Here is a 17,438-nt window from a genome sequence, read left to right on the forward strand (position 1 = left end):
CTTTTAGTTCTAGCCAATAACCTAACCAATTTCCTCTATTATTTGACTTCATTCACAATCTAAAACCTACCCTCGTCTTCCTCCCTCTCTCTGGTAATAAATGAACAATTACTGGCTGAGCTGAAGGAAAAGAAAACAGAAACTGGCTTCTGAATAATCTTCACCAGCAGTTCTGTGTCCCTCTTTGACTTGGGTCCAGTAGTACTGAACTGCTACATTTTATGCAAGCCCTATAAATCCCTCTGTAGGCACCGAGTAGTGCGTAGTTTGCCAAAAAGCACAAAACATCTCATATGAACAACACCTTACTGCTTTTGGAGCAGATAGTCCTCTTCAGATTTCACCAGAGAAAAGTTTTTTTTTTGTTTTATTTTTACCTTTAGAGGAGGATACAGGCAATGAAGTCAGTAATCCAACAAACTCATCAGCAGTCGAGCAGCCGGACCCAAAGATAATTTTCCACCTCACTCCGACTAATATGCAAAATTCCAGTCTCTCTGCCAGCCTGGCACTTTCAGACAAAAGGCAAAAAGCACAACAAGCCCTCAACGTCTAAGTCTACCAGGCCAGTAGTACATTTTCAACAAAGCCCAAACACACAGACTGGGAAAGGCTCGGGACAGTATTGTTAAGAACAGGATAAGATAAGAGGACCATGTTTGGTAAGCAGATCTAGATGGAATAAAAAAAAAAAAAAGCAGTGTCATTTCAATGTTATTAAAGTCATCACTGAAGAAACCAAAAGTAAGCCATTTCCTTTCAGGAATGCGTAGTAGTAGTTATTATACGCAAATTGTAATCAAAAGAATTCTTGCACAGCTGAAGTAAAAGATTATCCTAAGATAAGCAAGAACACTTTGTTTGCCGTTTACTGATATTGAAGTGCTTATCAGCACCGACTTCAGCTACAGACCACCTCTGCGTTTGGTAATAGTGCAGTGTGTGATAACCACAGTGAAAATATACCAGTATTGCAACCGAAAATAAGCCAGGACTGACAGATCATAGTACACACAACTCAAACCAGTACAAAGTGTTTCATACAGTCCAGTGGACAGTATTGGGTGTGATTCAAGCATCTCATGAGCAACGTGATGAGTTGCAGTCAGTCAGGCGAGTCAACAGCACTGTGGTTTGCAACTGATCCACGGGACACTCAGCCACCGTCAAAACCACCACCACACCCAACATCTGCTGACTGGTAACTATTAAACTATGACAAAAGAAGTACACTTGTGGCCTGCTGTACACATTTCAGTGAGTCATTCAATGAACTAGAAATGCAAACCAAGCCTAGGTTGCTTCCCAGGTTGATGATAGACGTACGTCATTGTCTCTCATTTGCCCTGAGCATCAAAAAAAAAAAAAGTACCCTAAAAGTTAGGGCTGTAGTCTGCTGGTCGATTAGTTGGTCGATATGCCCTCGTCCGACTAAATTCTCATTGGTTGAATAATCTCCGTGTTATTTTCATAAGGAGAAAAGTGCTACATCAATAGCTTTCCAGGATTAATCAATTATTTCCTGCGGCGGGATATATACACTGGCACTCCTGTTGTTTTCACAACTTTGAACTCGCCCAACCTAAAGGAGACTGCTGGGTCTGACTGTACTTGTTTACTGAACATACTGAACGCTTACTGAATCTGTGTTTCTCCATAATGACACAACAAGAACTCCCGCCAGGCCAAAAAAATATGTTTTAATATTTGATATATCGAAAGCGTTTGGGAGTCTCTGTGCAGCACTGTTCCTGTACGTGAGTCAACCTCTGTCGTTGCCTGGGAAACCACAGGTAGCGTGGCTCCGTTAAGGAGTATGTTTGCGTAGCGAGTGGGAAAGAGCGAGGGGCAGAGAAGTGATGGTGGATGCAAGCGGGACAGAGGAAAAGGTTAGTAGTAAGTTGTCAGTCTGGCAGTAAATGTACAGTACAGACTACAGTGTGTCAGTTAATAAATGCTAAAAAGTCACGTCTGTTGTATCCCTAAATGATGGAAAAGTGAAGGGGGTTAGCTCCAAAGTTAGCAACAATGGGTTAGCCTAACCTGAAGACACAAAACAGAGAAATAGAGAATAGAGAAATGTGTGGCAGCCGAGTTTACTGTGCACTCTGTCCCATTACTATTTTAGTCGACCAAGACTTTCTTTGGTTGACTACAGCCCTACTAAATCACTGACAGACGCTAACTCACACAACAGAAAAAAGTCAAATCAAGTTAAAATCACTTCAGATTTTACTGTTACTGGACAGAATGAATGAATGTGTTGCCTTCTGTAATCTTTCGGGACACAACTGGAATCAGCAGACTTCCAGATAATGAAGGGAGGGTTCTTCAAGGAAAAAGGTTACATCATGCACCAGCACACTTAAGAGCTGTTTTCATCATGTTGCCTTCAAGCACTGTCAAGTTCAAGACTGTGCGTGTGTGGAATTGCAGTTTCCATGGCTGCTGGGTTAGCAAGTTTTATCACATTAAATAAGGGATTGTGTATACTTAACATCACTGATGACTGTTTCCTAAAGAGGTTTTCAGATTGATTTCATACCTTCCAGACAGCCACTGGTTTTGATCCGGTTAACTAAGAATATTAAAACTTATGAGACAGGCAAATCATCACAGATTTGGTCAACTGTGCATTTTTGTCAATCATGTTGAAACTGTTTACCTTTAGACAAGCTTGCAAACAACCTTTTAATGCAACAAACATACAAAAACAAATGATCCTTTTCATGACGTCCATGTTTTCTTTTTGTTAGACTTTCTACTTTGGTTTTCAGGTTATTTTCAGACCTGTGAAAACATAAATACGGACACATGTACACAGTACAACCTTTAGATAGTGTAATGCCACCATCTGTGGTCAAAGTAACTTGGGGGGAGAATTCAATATGTAGGTTAGGCTAATAATACCTGTGGTTTCCTATTCTTGGTAAACACTAAACCCATGTATTTCACTCAGCAACCAAAACCTGACATCACCTGCTTCCTGTGTCTGCTTGCATGCGCATGTGCGTAAGAGGTTACTCCTAATTCCTTGAAACAATATGGGACAAAAACATCAACACTTGGGGCAAAGCAGCCAGCCAACCCATGACATCATCTAGTGAAAAAGGAGGAACTGGGGCTCGGGGAGCTTTTTAACTCAGTGAAGCGAAACACCTCTGCCGGTCACATTTCTCTCCCAAAAAGCTTAAGGAAAGCTCTACCTTACTTCCAAGTGGTAAAGTCACATAAGAGCAATTATTTCATTCTTTCAACTCATAGCTCCTCTGCTGATTAGGCCTCTTCTGATCAATTACACCAGTCACCTGACTAATCAGGCAAATAGACACAAAGAAAAGTAGATGATAAAAACAACTTGAGAGGTGAAAATCAACTGAGATGTACTCAGCGGGGACAGGGAGGCAGTCAGATCCTTGGTTTTGTAAAAGAGCAGACATCCAGAGAGTCAGGCGTGCTGGAAGGCAAAGCAGTGATGCATGGAGAAGTGGTGTGCTAACAGGGTGAGATGGGTGAGACCCAGAGTCAGTGGAGTGGGCTGTTATGCTCTGGCAGACCTGCCAAGCACAATTAGCACCATGTGACCCAGTCAGATCAGAGTGAGGGACAGGCTGAATGGTAACCCCTCAGCCTGGGTCATTCCTATTGCCTGATGCCTGTAAAGCACTGTTATAGTAGAGGGAGGGCATCGCCTGCTCGGCTGAGGAATGACAAGAATTTGACACTCAAGAAAACATCATTTAACACATCGAGGATTATGCACTATTATAATACCCAATTTAGTTAGCTGCCTGAGCCAATTATTATGGGGTGGGAATACAAGGAGGAATACATGACACTGTTATACACTGGCAGACGAGACGAGACAAGATTTACACAACAGATAGCACTATCTAAGCTGTAAATGATAATACTGTTGCTTCTATGAAGCTTTGAATTCCCTTCAACGTTACATCTGAGCACATTTTAAATAGCCGAAACGTTAAATAACACTAGTTATCTTGCGTGCTAATGTTAGCAATCACCTGTTGAGCTTCATGCAGAGTCTGACCAGACAAACTGCAGATAATACACTAAAAGAAAAAAGTTAAACTGAAGGAAGTTAAGGGCAACGTGCAGATACCACGATAAAACAACGTTAATGTGGTTATCTGTTAGTTTATAACATACATCACTTTAAGCTAATTAACGCCCACCCAGCTATTTTTCAAATAGAAGCGGTTGTAAGCAGGCTAACACGCTAAGTGGCTAGTTAGCTAGCCGTAGTTACGTTAGGACTAACTGCGATTTAATTTGGGCCGGTTTCTGATAAATTACATGTAGTGGAAACTTTAAAAGAAGGGTTTCCTGGTTAATAAACTGACTTGAACCCGACACAACAACAAGCATTTAGCAGGAAAACGCGAGAAGCGGTTGGCTATGATTAGCATTTAGCTGGCTAACTAGCGGCCAGGATGCCTGAAAAGTCCATTGAGCGAAACAAACGGGAGTCTATCCACCTGATCCCGCTGGAGACCATCGCTACAGTAAGTTAGCCGCTTCTTACCGTTACACCAAAACCCGGTTTGAGCTCAATCGGCTGCATCCAAACAGAAAAGTAGTTTGCCCTTAAGCTAAATAAGTTAGGGCTTTGAAATCAGCAGCAACAAGTATCCCACATTCTTGGTTTTGTCCAGTTTTGTGTCCTACTCTCCTCTGGGAACAATCTCTGGCATACAAACGACGCATTCCACAGGCTGAATCCCCACAGGGCTGGGTTCAAATTAAAGGGACACTCACTTGTTTTCTCACGCCTCTGTACGTGTGTGTGTGTGTGTGTGTGTGTGTGTATGTGTGTGTGTGTGTGTGTGTGTGTGTGTGTGTGTGTGCTTGCACCAACAACACAAGTGTCAAAATGTAGGATTTGTCTCTATATCACTCTCTACAGCCATTGCTTGATTAATCGGGAAAGACAAACATAGAGGCAGATGTCTTATTGGCTTCTGGTTCATGTCAAATTGAAGTAGTGCAGCTTGAATCACACTGGATGTGTGGTGCCTTGAGTCTTCTGATATATGCCAGAACAACTTTGTTTAATAAGCACACTATTAAAAACAACATTAGATCCCCTCTGTCAGACTGGCACTTTATAAATGTCCTGAGCTTATTATGGTCTTTGTCTCCTGCAGAACAGAAGGAGCATGGACACTTATTAGGCTACAGTCATGACATAATGAAGTAGTAGCACTGTCTCGAAATAGTGCAATTCAAAGAAAATGAAATAGCATCAACATTGAAAATGATTCTGTTTACTTCCTCTTTGTTGGAAACTTTATTTGGTGATGTGAAACAGACACTGAGCGTTTCATCTGTTTAGAGACTGCAGTCTCTGTCAAGAGGATTCTCCACCAGCAGACCACATGGCTTATGAGAAGACAGTCTCTGGATTACGGATCATGTCAACAGACCTGTGGCAGAAGTCGACGCAGCTGACTAGTCATGGCTGTGTCATGATGATGTAAAGGAAATACCCTGTGTGGGTTTAAAAGTATCACTTTTAAAAGTACTTTTATCCACTTGTATGGGGTTTTTGGAAGAGAAAAGTACGGAGAAAATCTGCCTTTAACAGCAGTAAATGCTGTATCATATCAGAAGAATGACTATTTATTTTAATAAATGATACAGATAAAAGTCTTCTTAGTGTGATGCTTTTTCATCTGAAAATTAGATAAATTAAGAACTTGATTCTGTGTCTTTGTGGTAAATAAATGATGTGCAACCACTGGAGGAATGTGCCTAACTACATTTACTCAGTTACAGTAAAATTATGAGGTACATACTGTAAATATTTCCATTTTATACTACTATTGTAACTAACTATTGTACTTTCTACTCCACGCATCTGTCAGCTACAGATTGTAGTTACCTTTCAGATTATTTTAAGCATGTAATAGGCTTAAATATGATGCATTGTGATGACTAAAAGTCTACTTAAAATTAGCTCCACCACCACTACAACATTAAAATGCTGCTTACACATTACTGTACCAGTAATAATATTCCAATAAAATATGTGAATGATGTCATTCTGCATACTGAGTATGTTTTACTTTTGGTACTTTTAGTATATTTTTCTGCTTTTACAAAAATTTTGAAGGCAAGACTTTTAGTTGTAATAGAGTATTTTTACACTGAAGTATAGCAACTTTTACTTAAGTACTTAAGTTTACTTGAGTAAGTAATATCTCAGCACTTCTTCTACCATTGGTGCAAATATCTATAAAATGGCTCAATTTTACTGAACTCTAAATTTGTCATGTGCTTTTCAGTTCTTTCAGTCAGTGCACCAAAGCAGTATAGTAACCCTTAATTGAAATAATGTTTTATGTTGTATTTAAGAGATGCAGTCATAATTATTATCTTGATAATATACACTCATACTTTACATATGTTTTTTCAACGCAATTTAATGCCACATACAATACATCTATTACCAAAGGCTTTGGTAAGAATAGTAATATACAATAACTAGTTTCTGCTAAATTCGACTCCACCTATTGTTTTGATTAAATCATTGATAAGCAGCCTACTTTTTTCAAATGTATATTATGTTAAAAAAAGGTTTTCCTCCTGCTATGTCATGCAGTCTGTATTGTTGGATCACAGTTTTTCCCCTGAGCTCTGCTCACCACTGCCTGCACAGTTTTACGTGTCTTTCATGAGGTATTGCAGGGCTTATCAGCTGACTAACAGGCTACAGAGGAGTGGCATAAGAATGAGAGAAAGAGGAGCGGCACGGTGTTGAAATGTCCTGCACAGGTCTGCTCCATGAATGGACACAAGAAGCTGAAGAAGCTCCAGACAAAGCAGAGCCTAGTTCCTCATTGTAAGAGCTCATCCAACACACAAAACAGACAGGACGTATATTACAAGCTGTAGGAACAAAGTTAAGACGTGCTGCAGCATCACATAAACAACTGTCAGAAGGTGCTGATACATCCTATCTAAACAAGTGAGTTGATTTGTACAACAATAGGACCCACAGCAATGATGCAGTGCAAAAAAGTGCAGACAATGTCAGTGTAAATAATTCACAAGTTCAAATGCTCCAATCAGAAACTGAAAGGGAAATTATCACTTTTAGAGCGTCATGACATGGTGTTAGTTGCAAAGATGAAGTGAGAATTTGCTTTTTTCTGTTCTCTAATTTGCTACACAACAAAGATGTCAACACATATATTAATATAACCTGAAGTCAGAAATAGTCATGTACTACTACTTCAGAAATAGTATTTGGGTGTTCACAGATGAATTCGCATGTGTGTGTGTTTGCCTGTGTGCTCAAGCACGCCGATAAGTGGGTGAGTTAGCAGTCATGCAGTCACATGAGTATAAATAGATGCATGTTTGTGTGTGAGCAGAGCACCTGTGCACGTGTGTGTCAGCCTAAGAACGAGCGTGGGTACGTGTGCACCTGTGGCTGTGTGGCGTTACTCACTCATGCACTGCATGCTGTGCTTTTTCTGCAGGGTCTTGCTGCACAGTGAGCAGGTAGCACAGCTGGAGAAAGAGCCAGGCACCAAATGATGCTTGTAACTGTATGATTTCTCTTTCTCTTTGGCCTCCTTCTCCTTCCCCTTCTCTTTCTGCTGCTCTTTTTCTCGGTTCTTACCCTGCAGAGGAACAGAAAGAGCAAAACAGAGAGGGAGCTTTGCGTTTACATGCAAACTTGTGAGTTCATTTTCAGCTCATACTGAATGGCTGGGTATGATACCTCATAACCGTGTCAGAGGCAGGATATATAACAGGGTTTGCGTAAGAAGATTAGCACACTGTGTGCACAGCAACATGCACACCAGTGAACTGTTTACACTTGAGGATTTGGTTTTTGTACTGTACCGCAATACAACAGCAACAGCAATCACTTTTCTGAATTCTATGTTAAAATGTGATGGAGCATTTTGTCCCAAGATTTTAAAGCTTTAATGCTCTTAATGCTTAGATCATATAAACCATTACAGTTAAGGCAGCAAGGTATGTGATGACATGCACCATTTGTCTGCGGTATGTGTTTACCTTGTCTTTACTGAAGGAGCCCGCCACCCTGCTCCTCAGAGAGCTGAGAGTTCTCTTTACCTTGGTACCTTTCTCCACCTTCTCTGAAGAATCATCCTCTTCCTCATTCCTTGTAGAAGCAGAAGAAGAAGGAAAGTTCCAACATTGTTCATTTTACTGCCAGAATCTGATAAGCCCATTCTCACTTTTTACTTTCACTTATTCAAAGTTGTTTAATTGATCATCTGTGACTAATTTTTACTGTCATCTTAAGGTCCATAGATGTGAGAATGTCTGAGGGGTCAGTACTTACTCATTAGAGAGGAACTCATACCAAGTGACATTTGCTACACCTTTGGCATCTGATTTGTTGTTCCTCTGCTTCGCTCTGTGGAAGACAATGAGACGATGTTATTGTGGTGAGCCAGTGAGTTTCAGAGGAAAACCAGTATGAACTCTGAACCTTAAATCTAAGATTGTGAAATATTCAAAACACCATGCTGGAAAATTGAAATAAATGAGTGAATAATGTAGAGAAAAAACAATCAGAGTATAGATAAGTTGCACTCAATCAGCTGAGTTTCATTGTCAGGTGAATTAAACATCAACTAATGATGTGAAAATAACAACTTGTGTTTCACAGTCTCTTTCCGGAGTCAGTGCCACACTGTGTCAGTGCACAAACGGATAGATGCAAACACACATGTCAAACTCATGCATACGCAAACACACACACACAGTGACACCCGCACGTACACAGTGCTTCACACTTGTCATAAACTAGCACACCCTGCTGCTGCTCTGAAGACTGTGATGGTGTTTGAGCAGTGGTAGGAGCAAGCAGACCTCCCTCTCCTGTTTACTTACCCATGGTACAGCTTTAGCTCCTGCAGAACTTTCTGTACCATCAGCCTAAGACAAACAAGACACTGAGCCTGAGTCGGGGCTGTGAGAAGAGAGGAGAGGAGAGCAGAGGAGAGGAGAGGAGAGGAGAGGAGAGGAGAGGAGAGGAGAGGGCGAGACTGCTGGGAGCTGGGTGTCAAACTGTGATTTAGAGAAGAATCCTCCCTTGTCTGCTGCGTCCACACAATCACCAGAGACACACACACACTCACACATAGTCGCACAAGCGCACGTATACAATACACATACACATGAAGGGGCCATCTAAGGAGCTAGGAGAGAGGACTGTGGGAGGAGGAGGTTGCAGACGTATGACATGGAGCAGAAATGTCAGGAGGGAACGGGGAAAGCCCCTTTGTTATGTGGGAGTTAGATAGCTATAGCAGACTATAACAATTTACAACTGCGGAACAGTATGTGCACTACTGTACTGAACCATTCAAAAGCTGCCGCAGGTATAATTTACATGGCACAAGTGATCAACACTAGTTGCCTCCTGCAAAAGAGTATCTTTTCTTTTCTTTTCAAGCGTCATTAAACCTGAGCTGCAAGTCAGACTGATGCATCTTCTGGAGAGGAAATGGATATTCCACTGCGTATTCCAAGTCAGGAAGACCTCTGTAACCTAACTCAAGGTTTTAGCACACTTAATTGATGACCGTGTAGACTTACATATGGCTCTGTCCTTCAGTAGAATGTAAGTTTTCCTCAGGGTCGAACTCCTCTGCTACAGGAGAGAAAGAAGAGAAAGTCAATTGTGATGAAAAAGCCTCTTTACATCTGCCTGCTGAGTGTCAAACACATCAACGAACATGTACTCTACATGCACAAACACTCAACCCCACCTCCCGCTGCCCTCGCAGCCTGTTTGGATGTCTGTACAACATGAGAGATGTGTGCAGCACGTGAACATTCGTCTGTGGCAAGGATCTCCGAGCGGGAGTACAGTTGTCTGACAGGAACACCGGCAGCCTGAAATCATTGCAGAATAAACACAAGTGTGAATCATGTGCACATTACATTTGTGTTAACTCCCTTCTACAACATACAGCTGAAATACAGATGATGATAACTTTTACTTCACCTTTATTAGTTATTTTTATGCAGGTTGTGAAAATACTGCAAATGATGCACATTTAAACTCTGAGGTTATTTTGTGTCCAGTGTTCAAGTTGTGGCCAACCATCAACCTTATTCCCTATAATGAAATGTCTGGTTATATTTTGTATTTTTCTTCTTATCAACAAATCCCATGAAAAGAGCAACAGATCTCGTGTTATAGATATTGGCTAGAAATTATTAAGAACACACAAAAAAGCCACTGCAATGGGCCAAATGTGCCCACACACACCAGCTTGCTGCTGTAAATACTCACCAGAGCACTAAATGTGTATTAATCAGTAGCTGAAAATAGTATCTGAATTCATTGTATTTGAATTTCTTTATTTGAACAGGGTCAATGTACAAGGAACATTAAACTTATGTAAAACAAGGAAAGATGTAGTGTACCAGGTTTTGGCAAATTGCTATTTTCTGCCCGTCCCTGGGCAGGTTAGTAAAATAATAAAATAGTAATAGAACAAAATACTATGGTAGCAAATAAGAGTGTAGGAACTGAATCATCCCCACATCCCCAACCTTGAACCAACTCCCCCTTTCCCTCCCCCCACCAAAAACACTAGTCCCCAACAAATCCTGTTTGACTTACAGTTGCTAAAAACAACAGTGCCCTGCTGTTTTATAATATTACTTAACCTTTTTTAAAATTGAAAATATAAAACTGAACTAAGCCTAATGGGCTTCGAGCTGAGCGCCATAGACAATTGGAAGTTGGAAAGTATTGAGAGACAGACTAACGCATTGTTAGTTTTGGTCTTTTCATGAGATTTATTGACAATAAAATCCTTATCCTTCAAGTATGAGGCTTTATTACCATGCTGGTGACCCTGGCTCTGGGACAGGGGACCCTCTGCCTGGGACCATCTGGCTCATCCCCAGGACAGGCTGTGTGGCTGCAGCTCTGCTGCTGGGTGGACTGTCTGTCCTCATCATCATCCTCTCTCTCTCCATCACTGTCCATGGCCATGGTATCCAGACTCAGTCTGGCAGCACAGCATAACAACACGTACAGCAGGGGGTTATTCAGGCAGGAAATTTGATCTATTAACTGAGCAAAACTTTTGAGTGAGATGCTCTATAACCTGAATTTATTTATGTCTTGCTTTCGGGTTTGGTTTTTCAGAAAGTATTTTAGTACACGGTTCATGTTCACTCCCCAAAGTAGGCTCGACTGCCTTATTTAAAAGCTTCAAAGCTATTGAAAGAACAACCAACCAACTAAACCCCCCTCACCTCAGCTGAATAACACACCAAGGGTAGAAACCCTTCAGGTTTTTGTTTTTGAGGGTTGAAATTAGTAATGAGTAGTAGTACTTAGTAATAAGTAATACTTCTAAAAGCAAAAACTTTAATTCCTCTTATTATGCAGAAATTTAAGAAACATACATCATTCATCCATCCATCTTACCTCCTCCCCAGGTTAATGGGGGACAAAGGGACACCCCAGCTGTGCCTTCGAGATGTTGACATTGATCTAACCAGGATAGGAAAGCTGTCCAGGTCTGGCTCTTCATCGCCATCCACAGTGGTTTGCTCCTTTTCCTCCTCTGACCCTGTTATCGCTTCCACTTTTTCCATTGATCCCAATAGTCCATTCAGATTAATTGTTAAACTGAGCCCTACTGCAGGGCCTGACAAGTCACCGCTGTCAATGATACAGCCTGGCAACAATTTAGGACTAAGCTGAGAGACCACAAAGCTACGCTGAGGTTCTGCAGGCTCTATATAGGAGGGGGATGACGGTGCATTGACCTGAGTGGAGTGTGTGGTCAGAGAAGTCTGTACAGGTTGGTTGATGACGGGACTGTCCGTGTTCTGTGACACCTGTAGGCCAACAGGGAGGGTTTTGCTCTCTGGGACGGTGGTTTCTATGGTTGCAGTTGACGGTGAAGCCGGTACCCCTCCCTCGAGGTCTTTGAAGTATTCAGAGTCTCTGAGAGAGGAGTTGAGGGCCAGCAGGTCCTCCACGCTGTTGCTCAACTCCACCCCGGGACAGTCGTAGTCACTGACTACTGAACACGCATCCTGCAGGTCATCAAGGGAGGCAGGACAGAGCATCGAAATGTTTTGAAAGATAGAGGATAAAAAAAGATATGTTGAACATCAGCCACAATACAAACATTGAGCAAGAAAGTAAGGAAATGATCGAAATGTAGGATAAAGTGTTTTACCTGGTCCTCAGTGGTGTTACCAAAGAAGACATCCTCGGCGGTAGAGGCAGGCGATAGCGAGGAGGACGATCCTGTCCCACTGGGAGCAGGAGGTTGGACACTCAGTTGGGCAATGGGAGGACCACAGGGCTGACTACATGGCTTGCACTCTGATGCTGAAAAGTAAAGGATTAAATGTTTGTGAGCGACATTTTTCCAAAAAATGTAATAGCTTTGACGATACCATTAGGAGAAAGCGAGTACTAAAGAAAGACAGACGCAGCTGATTTCAACACCTACCAAAATTAATTTGGGTGATTTTGTGTCTGATGGAAGAAAAGCTGTGTTGCAGCCCCTGCTCCAGCCTCTCGCTGAAAGCTCCTTTACATTTCCATTGCATAAACAGATTCCTTGATTCACATGATGCCACAAACCACCGTCACCACTGGCAACTGCTCGGTGAGCCAGCATTAGTCTCCATGTCAGTGGTGGAGAGCTGGAGATTATTCCTTCACTGAGCTTTCAGCTGCCTGAAAAGCTGTGCGCTTGTGGTAATATACTATAGTAAGTACATGCTATATGAGGGAGATGCACATAACATAGGCAAATATGGATGTCACATATTTGAGGTAAAAAAAGTGTGTAATTGTAGTATTTCTTATATTTTACATTAATAAAAATAAACCTGTCAGTGTCTCGTGGTGTCTGAAAAGTCTGTTTAGGCGTCTGAGTATGTCATGATGACTGTTAGGGTTTCAGCCACACTATGCCCATCTGAGGAGGGGAGAGCCGCAGCTACGACAGGTTACATAAGTCCCATTTCATAAGGGACGCCTCCTGTGAACCCGAGCCTTAGCCTAAGCCAGCCTGGCTCCACAGTGTAAGGTTCAATTCTCCTTGAACACATTTGGCCTGTTTGAATTTCTGATATAACATGACCAGTGTAAACAGGTATTCTGCCACTATTATTCGTATCATATAGCTGTGATTTCAGTAATGAAGGAATGGTGAAAAAGATGCTGGTAGATTGTGGATAGACACTCTCCAGACTATAAAACAGAAACATAAACATGCCAGGAGTATATATTCAGCTCTGGCACAAAAAGAGCAGAATTGAAGATAGAGATGAATATATATAAAGTTGTTATGTCGATCAAAACAGACGTGGAGCAACATTAGCATCCATCTGGAATTGTGTTTTCTGTCCACCTGACAAATTTAAGTCCAATATTCACTCTAATTTTAGCTCTAGTTAAGTCCACCAACTGGAAATCTGGATCTGGATCTTTAGCTGTTAAATGCTCCATTATGTTCACCACTTCCTTGTCTGTCTGACATTTGATGCTGGACGGGATGTGAGCTTTTAGTACTTTTTAAAAAAAAAACAAAAACAGCTGCCTGCAAAAGCTGATGGAAAAAAGGTTGATTAGAGTGAATTTGCAGGCCCTAAAACCAAAACCATGAGCTAAAAGACACTAAAATGCTATGCAGAGCTGAAGTGAGCTGCAGCGTTTCATCTTACAAATCATCATTTGATCCATCGTTAATATGAAAATATTGATTAGAGCAGCTTTAAAAACACACAAAAATTAATCCACCACAATTATCCACAGTCACTGACATCTAGAGGGCATCAGCAGACCTGTGTTTTCATTTATAAGGCTTAAGGTGCCAAGATATTTAACATCCTTAGTTGAGTTCAAAGCCGACCATGACACATGACATCACAGGACAGATTAGCTAAAAGTTCCTTGTGCCAACTCTGAACTGCTGAAGACTTCTTTCCTTACTGCTGCAGCACTGCAACACAACTTTTACAGTGAGAAACAGTCATTTCTCTGAGGGTCTTTACAGTTTTACTTGCTGATCATTCGGATAATATTTGTGGTTGTTTTAATGAGAGTTTAATGTGTGTGAAGATTGTTTTTGTGACTCAAGTTGATGAGCTTTATCTGTCTCCCTGTCTATATAAATGTGATGTTACTAACAAAATAATCACTTTCAAATGGAGATAGTGTGAGATGTCAGGAGATAAAACGCAGACAGGCCACACTCTGAGTCCTGCGCCAAACCAGCAGCATCCACTCTCCCCTCTTCAGCACGACAGCCAGAGATGCTCTCACATAAACACACAGACAGACGTACTGTAGATCTACTTTCTATATTACTAAATCACTGGCTGAGGCCGAGGAGATGGCAGTGTCCCCGCTGGAGGGGAGAATTTGTTTGCGTCCAAATCCCACTCGTGTCAAGTGTAAACTTAGACACTCGGTGCAGACGTTACTCTTGTAGTGCCGCTATAGCCTTTTATGGTTGGTCTCTCATATCTGCTAATACATCACACAAGGATGAAACATCAGCGTGTGTGTGTGTGTGGTTGTGTATATTCATAACTGTTTTGGCGCTGTCATAGTCAGCTGTTTTCTCCACAGTTTGGCTCCACATAACAAAGGGTGATCTGCTACTAAAACTAATGACTATTATCAAATAATAAATCACCAAATCACTCTTACACTTTGCCTGAGACTATTAACTTAATATTATACTTGATTTACCTAAATACTGTATATATATTTACTTTTTATCTATTTAACATTGCAACTGGTTTTTGTATTTGATATTGTAACTTTCTCTACTTTACAAACTGCTACTTCTGATTACATGTGGTATTTATTGTCTTTCCATCCTGGAAGAGGGATTCCTCCTGTCTTGTTCTCTCTGATGTTTCGCCTTTTTTTCCCCCCAAGTTTAACATTTCAACAATCTAGGGTCAAGGGATAGAGGGTATTGTCATTTTTTGGTTATATAACTAAAATTTATTTGACTTGACCAGGGTTGTAGCCAAGATTTTACAAATACTGAGCTCATGAGTTCAAATACCAGCAGCCCAAGCCCAACAACTCCTAAGAAATGTTTGAAAAAGAGCACAAAAAATATTTTTATGTAAGTTTTATCTCTCTACAATACATGATGGTCTAAATACCATTTCAAAGCTGTCTCCACACTGCCAGTAGTATTATTCATGTGGAGAAACATCAAATTCCCCTTTTTACTATCATTCTAGTATATAAAAAATGCCCCTAAGTGCAGTCAAATTTAAAGATATTGATTCAAAAAGTGTGCAGTTGTGGAATAGAAACTCCTCCTCAGGCTGTGAAACCCCCAAATTCACAAAAACAATACTAAGTACATAACCTTGGTGTCAGTTCTTAACTTGACACGACATGACAAATGTTTCTGTTTTATTGAAAGTATTAAAAAAGGTCAAATCATCTCTGTGAGAGTAGCTCATGTAAAAAAAATATCTTGATAAATTCTCTAGTGATTAAACAGTAGTGCAGCAGGATTTTCTTGTATTTTGTATATGTATATTTAAAGTACAATCATACAGAATTCAACATGAAAAATGCAATTTTCACTATGCAGCATGTGAAATGAAACACTTGCTGTGCTGTATAATACTGTTTGTGTCGAGTGTGTTAGATGAAGTTTCGTGAAAAAGACAACGTGAGGAAATGTGACAAAGGGGGAAATGAGGGTATGTGTTCACCACAACTGACGTAGCGGATTGTACCTAGTGTTTGTTTGCAAAAGTACAATCACAAGAGGAACTTGGGCATCATATGATGTGCTCAGTTGATCATCTACAATGTACATGATGAACTATTACAAGTCACATTGATTTTTTTTAAAAGAAAAGGTAAACGGAGCAACTGGTACAATTAACAACTTCCTACAGTAGGTATGGTTACAGTCATTCTGATGACACACACACACACACACACACACACACACACACACACACACACACATTGAGCCTATACCCAACTATAGAAACTACACATGGATAAAGATAAAATCACACTTACAACTAATCTAACATAAACATATTATCCCGTTCTTCAAATATATCATTCATTACTGTGGAACAAAGTGTTTGGACTAAGGTGACCATTCAGTGCCCCGTTCCTTTGCGGACTGGTGTACAAGTGTGAGTCTGTTGTGTGTGACAGGTGTGTGTAGGTGAAAGCAGGATACAGAGGCTGATAGATCTGAGGTCGAAGCACACATCAAAACAACTGTCATCTCACAGATCCTCTTTGATCAGAAATTCGCCTGACTACTGTTTCAAAGCACCGAGCTACGCAGACGCCACGGCTGAAGCGAAATGGAAGCGTCCTACACAGCTTCTTTATGTCTGCAAACGTCATATTCCTCTGAAGATAACAGCGTGGAAACACAGAGCATGAAATAATTCAGGCTTCATGTGTCATACAGTGAGCTCTGAGAGAAGGATGAACTAAAAAATATATGAGTTGGGATGTATAAAACTCCACTTGTGAGTCTTTCAGTGAGTTCTCTTTTTTCTCAATGGATTTACTCACAGTAGACATCAGTCAATCTACACCAAAGCATCACCAAGCATCATTTTAAAAAACTCTTCAATCAGTCTGTTAACTCAAAACGATACTTTTCCAATAAATAATCAAAGGTTTCTTTTAAAAATTACAAATGCATCACGACATCTGTGCATTCTCACGTATTATACGATGCACAAGGGTAAAAATGACTCACTGTGAAAACACCACTCACCACAAACCTCAATCAGGCCAAAACGTTAAACAACAACTTAGCAACCAATAAAAAAAAAAGAAAACCTGAACTACTTCAAGTGAAGATAAATGTACAAAAAGAACCAACAACTGGAGGTCACATCCAGTCTGTGACCTCTGCTACATCCTCTGTAGACCCAGTTTTTGCTTTCCATTAAGTCACAAACGCCCCGTAGTATCACCCTGAATGTAAAAACCTGATCCCTGATGTCGTACCTCTCTTGAAGGACCATCTCTTCATCCAGAGTTTGGAGAAAGAGGGCCAGGAGTTATTAAGAGGAGAGTCCGCCATAGGAGCAGCGCAGTGGGGAGGCCAGCTGGAACTAGAGCTCTCTCACACTGGAGCTCTGGCACCCAGTGAGAGGAAGAGGCGGGGTGGAGAGAGAGAGAGAGAGAGGAAGAGAGAGAGAGAGAGAGAGGGCAAGAGGGGAGTGATGGAGGGAGGGGAGTCAAGGAACAGAAGGAGAGAGAGAGAAAGAGAAGGAGAGAGAGAAAGTCCAAGGCTATAGGATCAGGGAGCTGCTGGTTGGGGATTACCTCGCTAAAGACTCTCCAGCACAGAGAGAGAAATAGAGCAAGAAAGCAAAAAAAATAGAGGACATAGAAAGAGGAAAAGAGG

At 41.1% G+C, this 17,438-nt stretch overlaps 1 protein-coding gene across 2 annotated transcripts in view; it reads right to left on the bottom strand.

The window, feature by feature from the left end:
- Positions 1–17,144, bottom strand: part of arhgef18b (rho/rac guanine nucleotide exchange factor (GEF) 18b) — a 46,097-nt gene extending 28,953 nt beyond the window's left edge. Inside the window, exons 1-9 of one of the 2 annotated variants that reach the window (XM_044361226.1) lie at positions 17,036–17,144; positions 12,228–12,382; positions 11,465–12,081; positions 10,871–11,039; positions 9,783–9,909; positions 9,610–9,664; positions 8,348–8,422; positions 8,056–8,164; positions 7,478–7,652 (exon numbers count right to left, since the gene is read on the bottom strand). In XM_044361226.1, the coding sequence (XP_044217161.1) occupies positions 7,478–7,652; positions 8,056–8,164; positions 8,348–8,422; positions 9,610–9,664; positions 9,783–9,909; positions 10,871–11,039; positions 11,465–12,081; positions 12,228–12,382; positions 17,036–17,111 (1,558 nt within the window). In that variant the 5' untranslated portion in view covers positions 17,112–17,144. The remainder of the gene's footprint in view (positions 1–7,477; positions 7,653–8,055; positions 8,165–8,347; positions 8,423–9,609; positions 9,665–9,782; positions 9,910–10,870; positions 11,040–11,464; positions 12,082–12,227; positions 12,383–17,035) is intronic. The other variant, XM_044361227.1, reaches the window with a different exon arrangement.
- Between the last annotated feature and the right edge of the window lie 294 nt (positions 17,145–17,438).

This window comes from Thunnus albacares, chromosome 9 (assembly GCF_914725855.1).
Source record: "Thunnus albacares chromosome 9, fThuAlb1.1, whole genome shotgun sequence".
NCBI lineage: Eukaryota > Metazoa > Chordata > Actinopteri > Scombriformes > Scombridae > Thunnus > Thunnus albacares.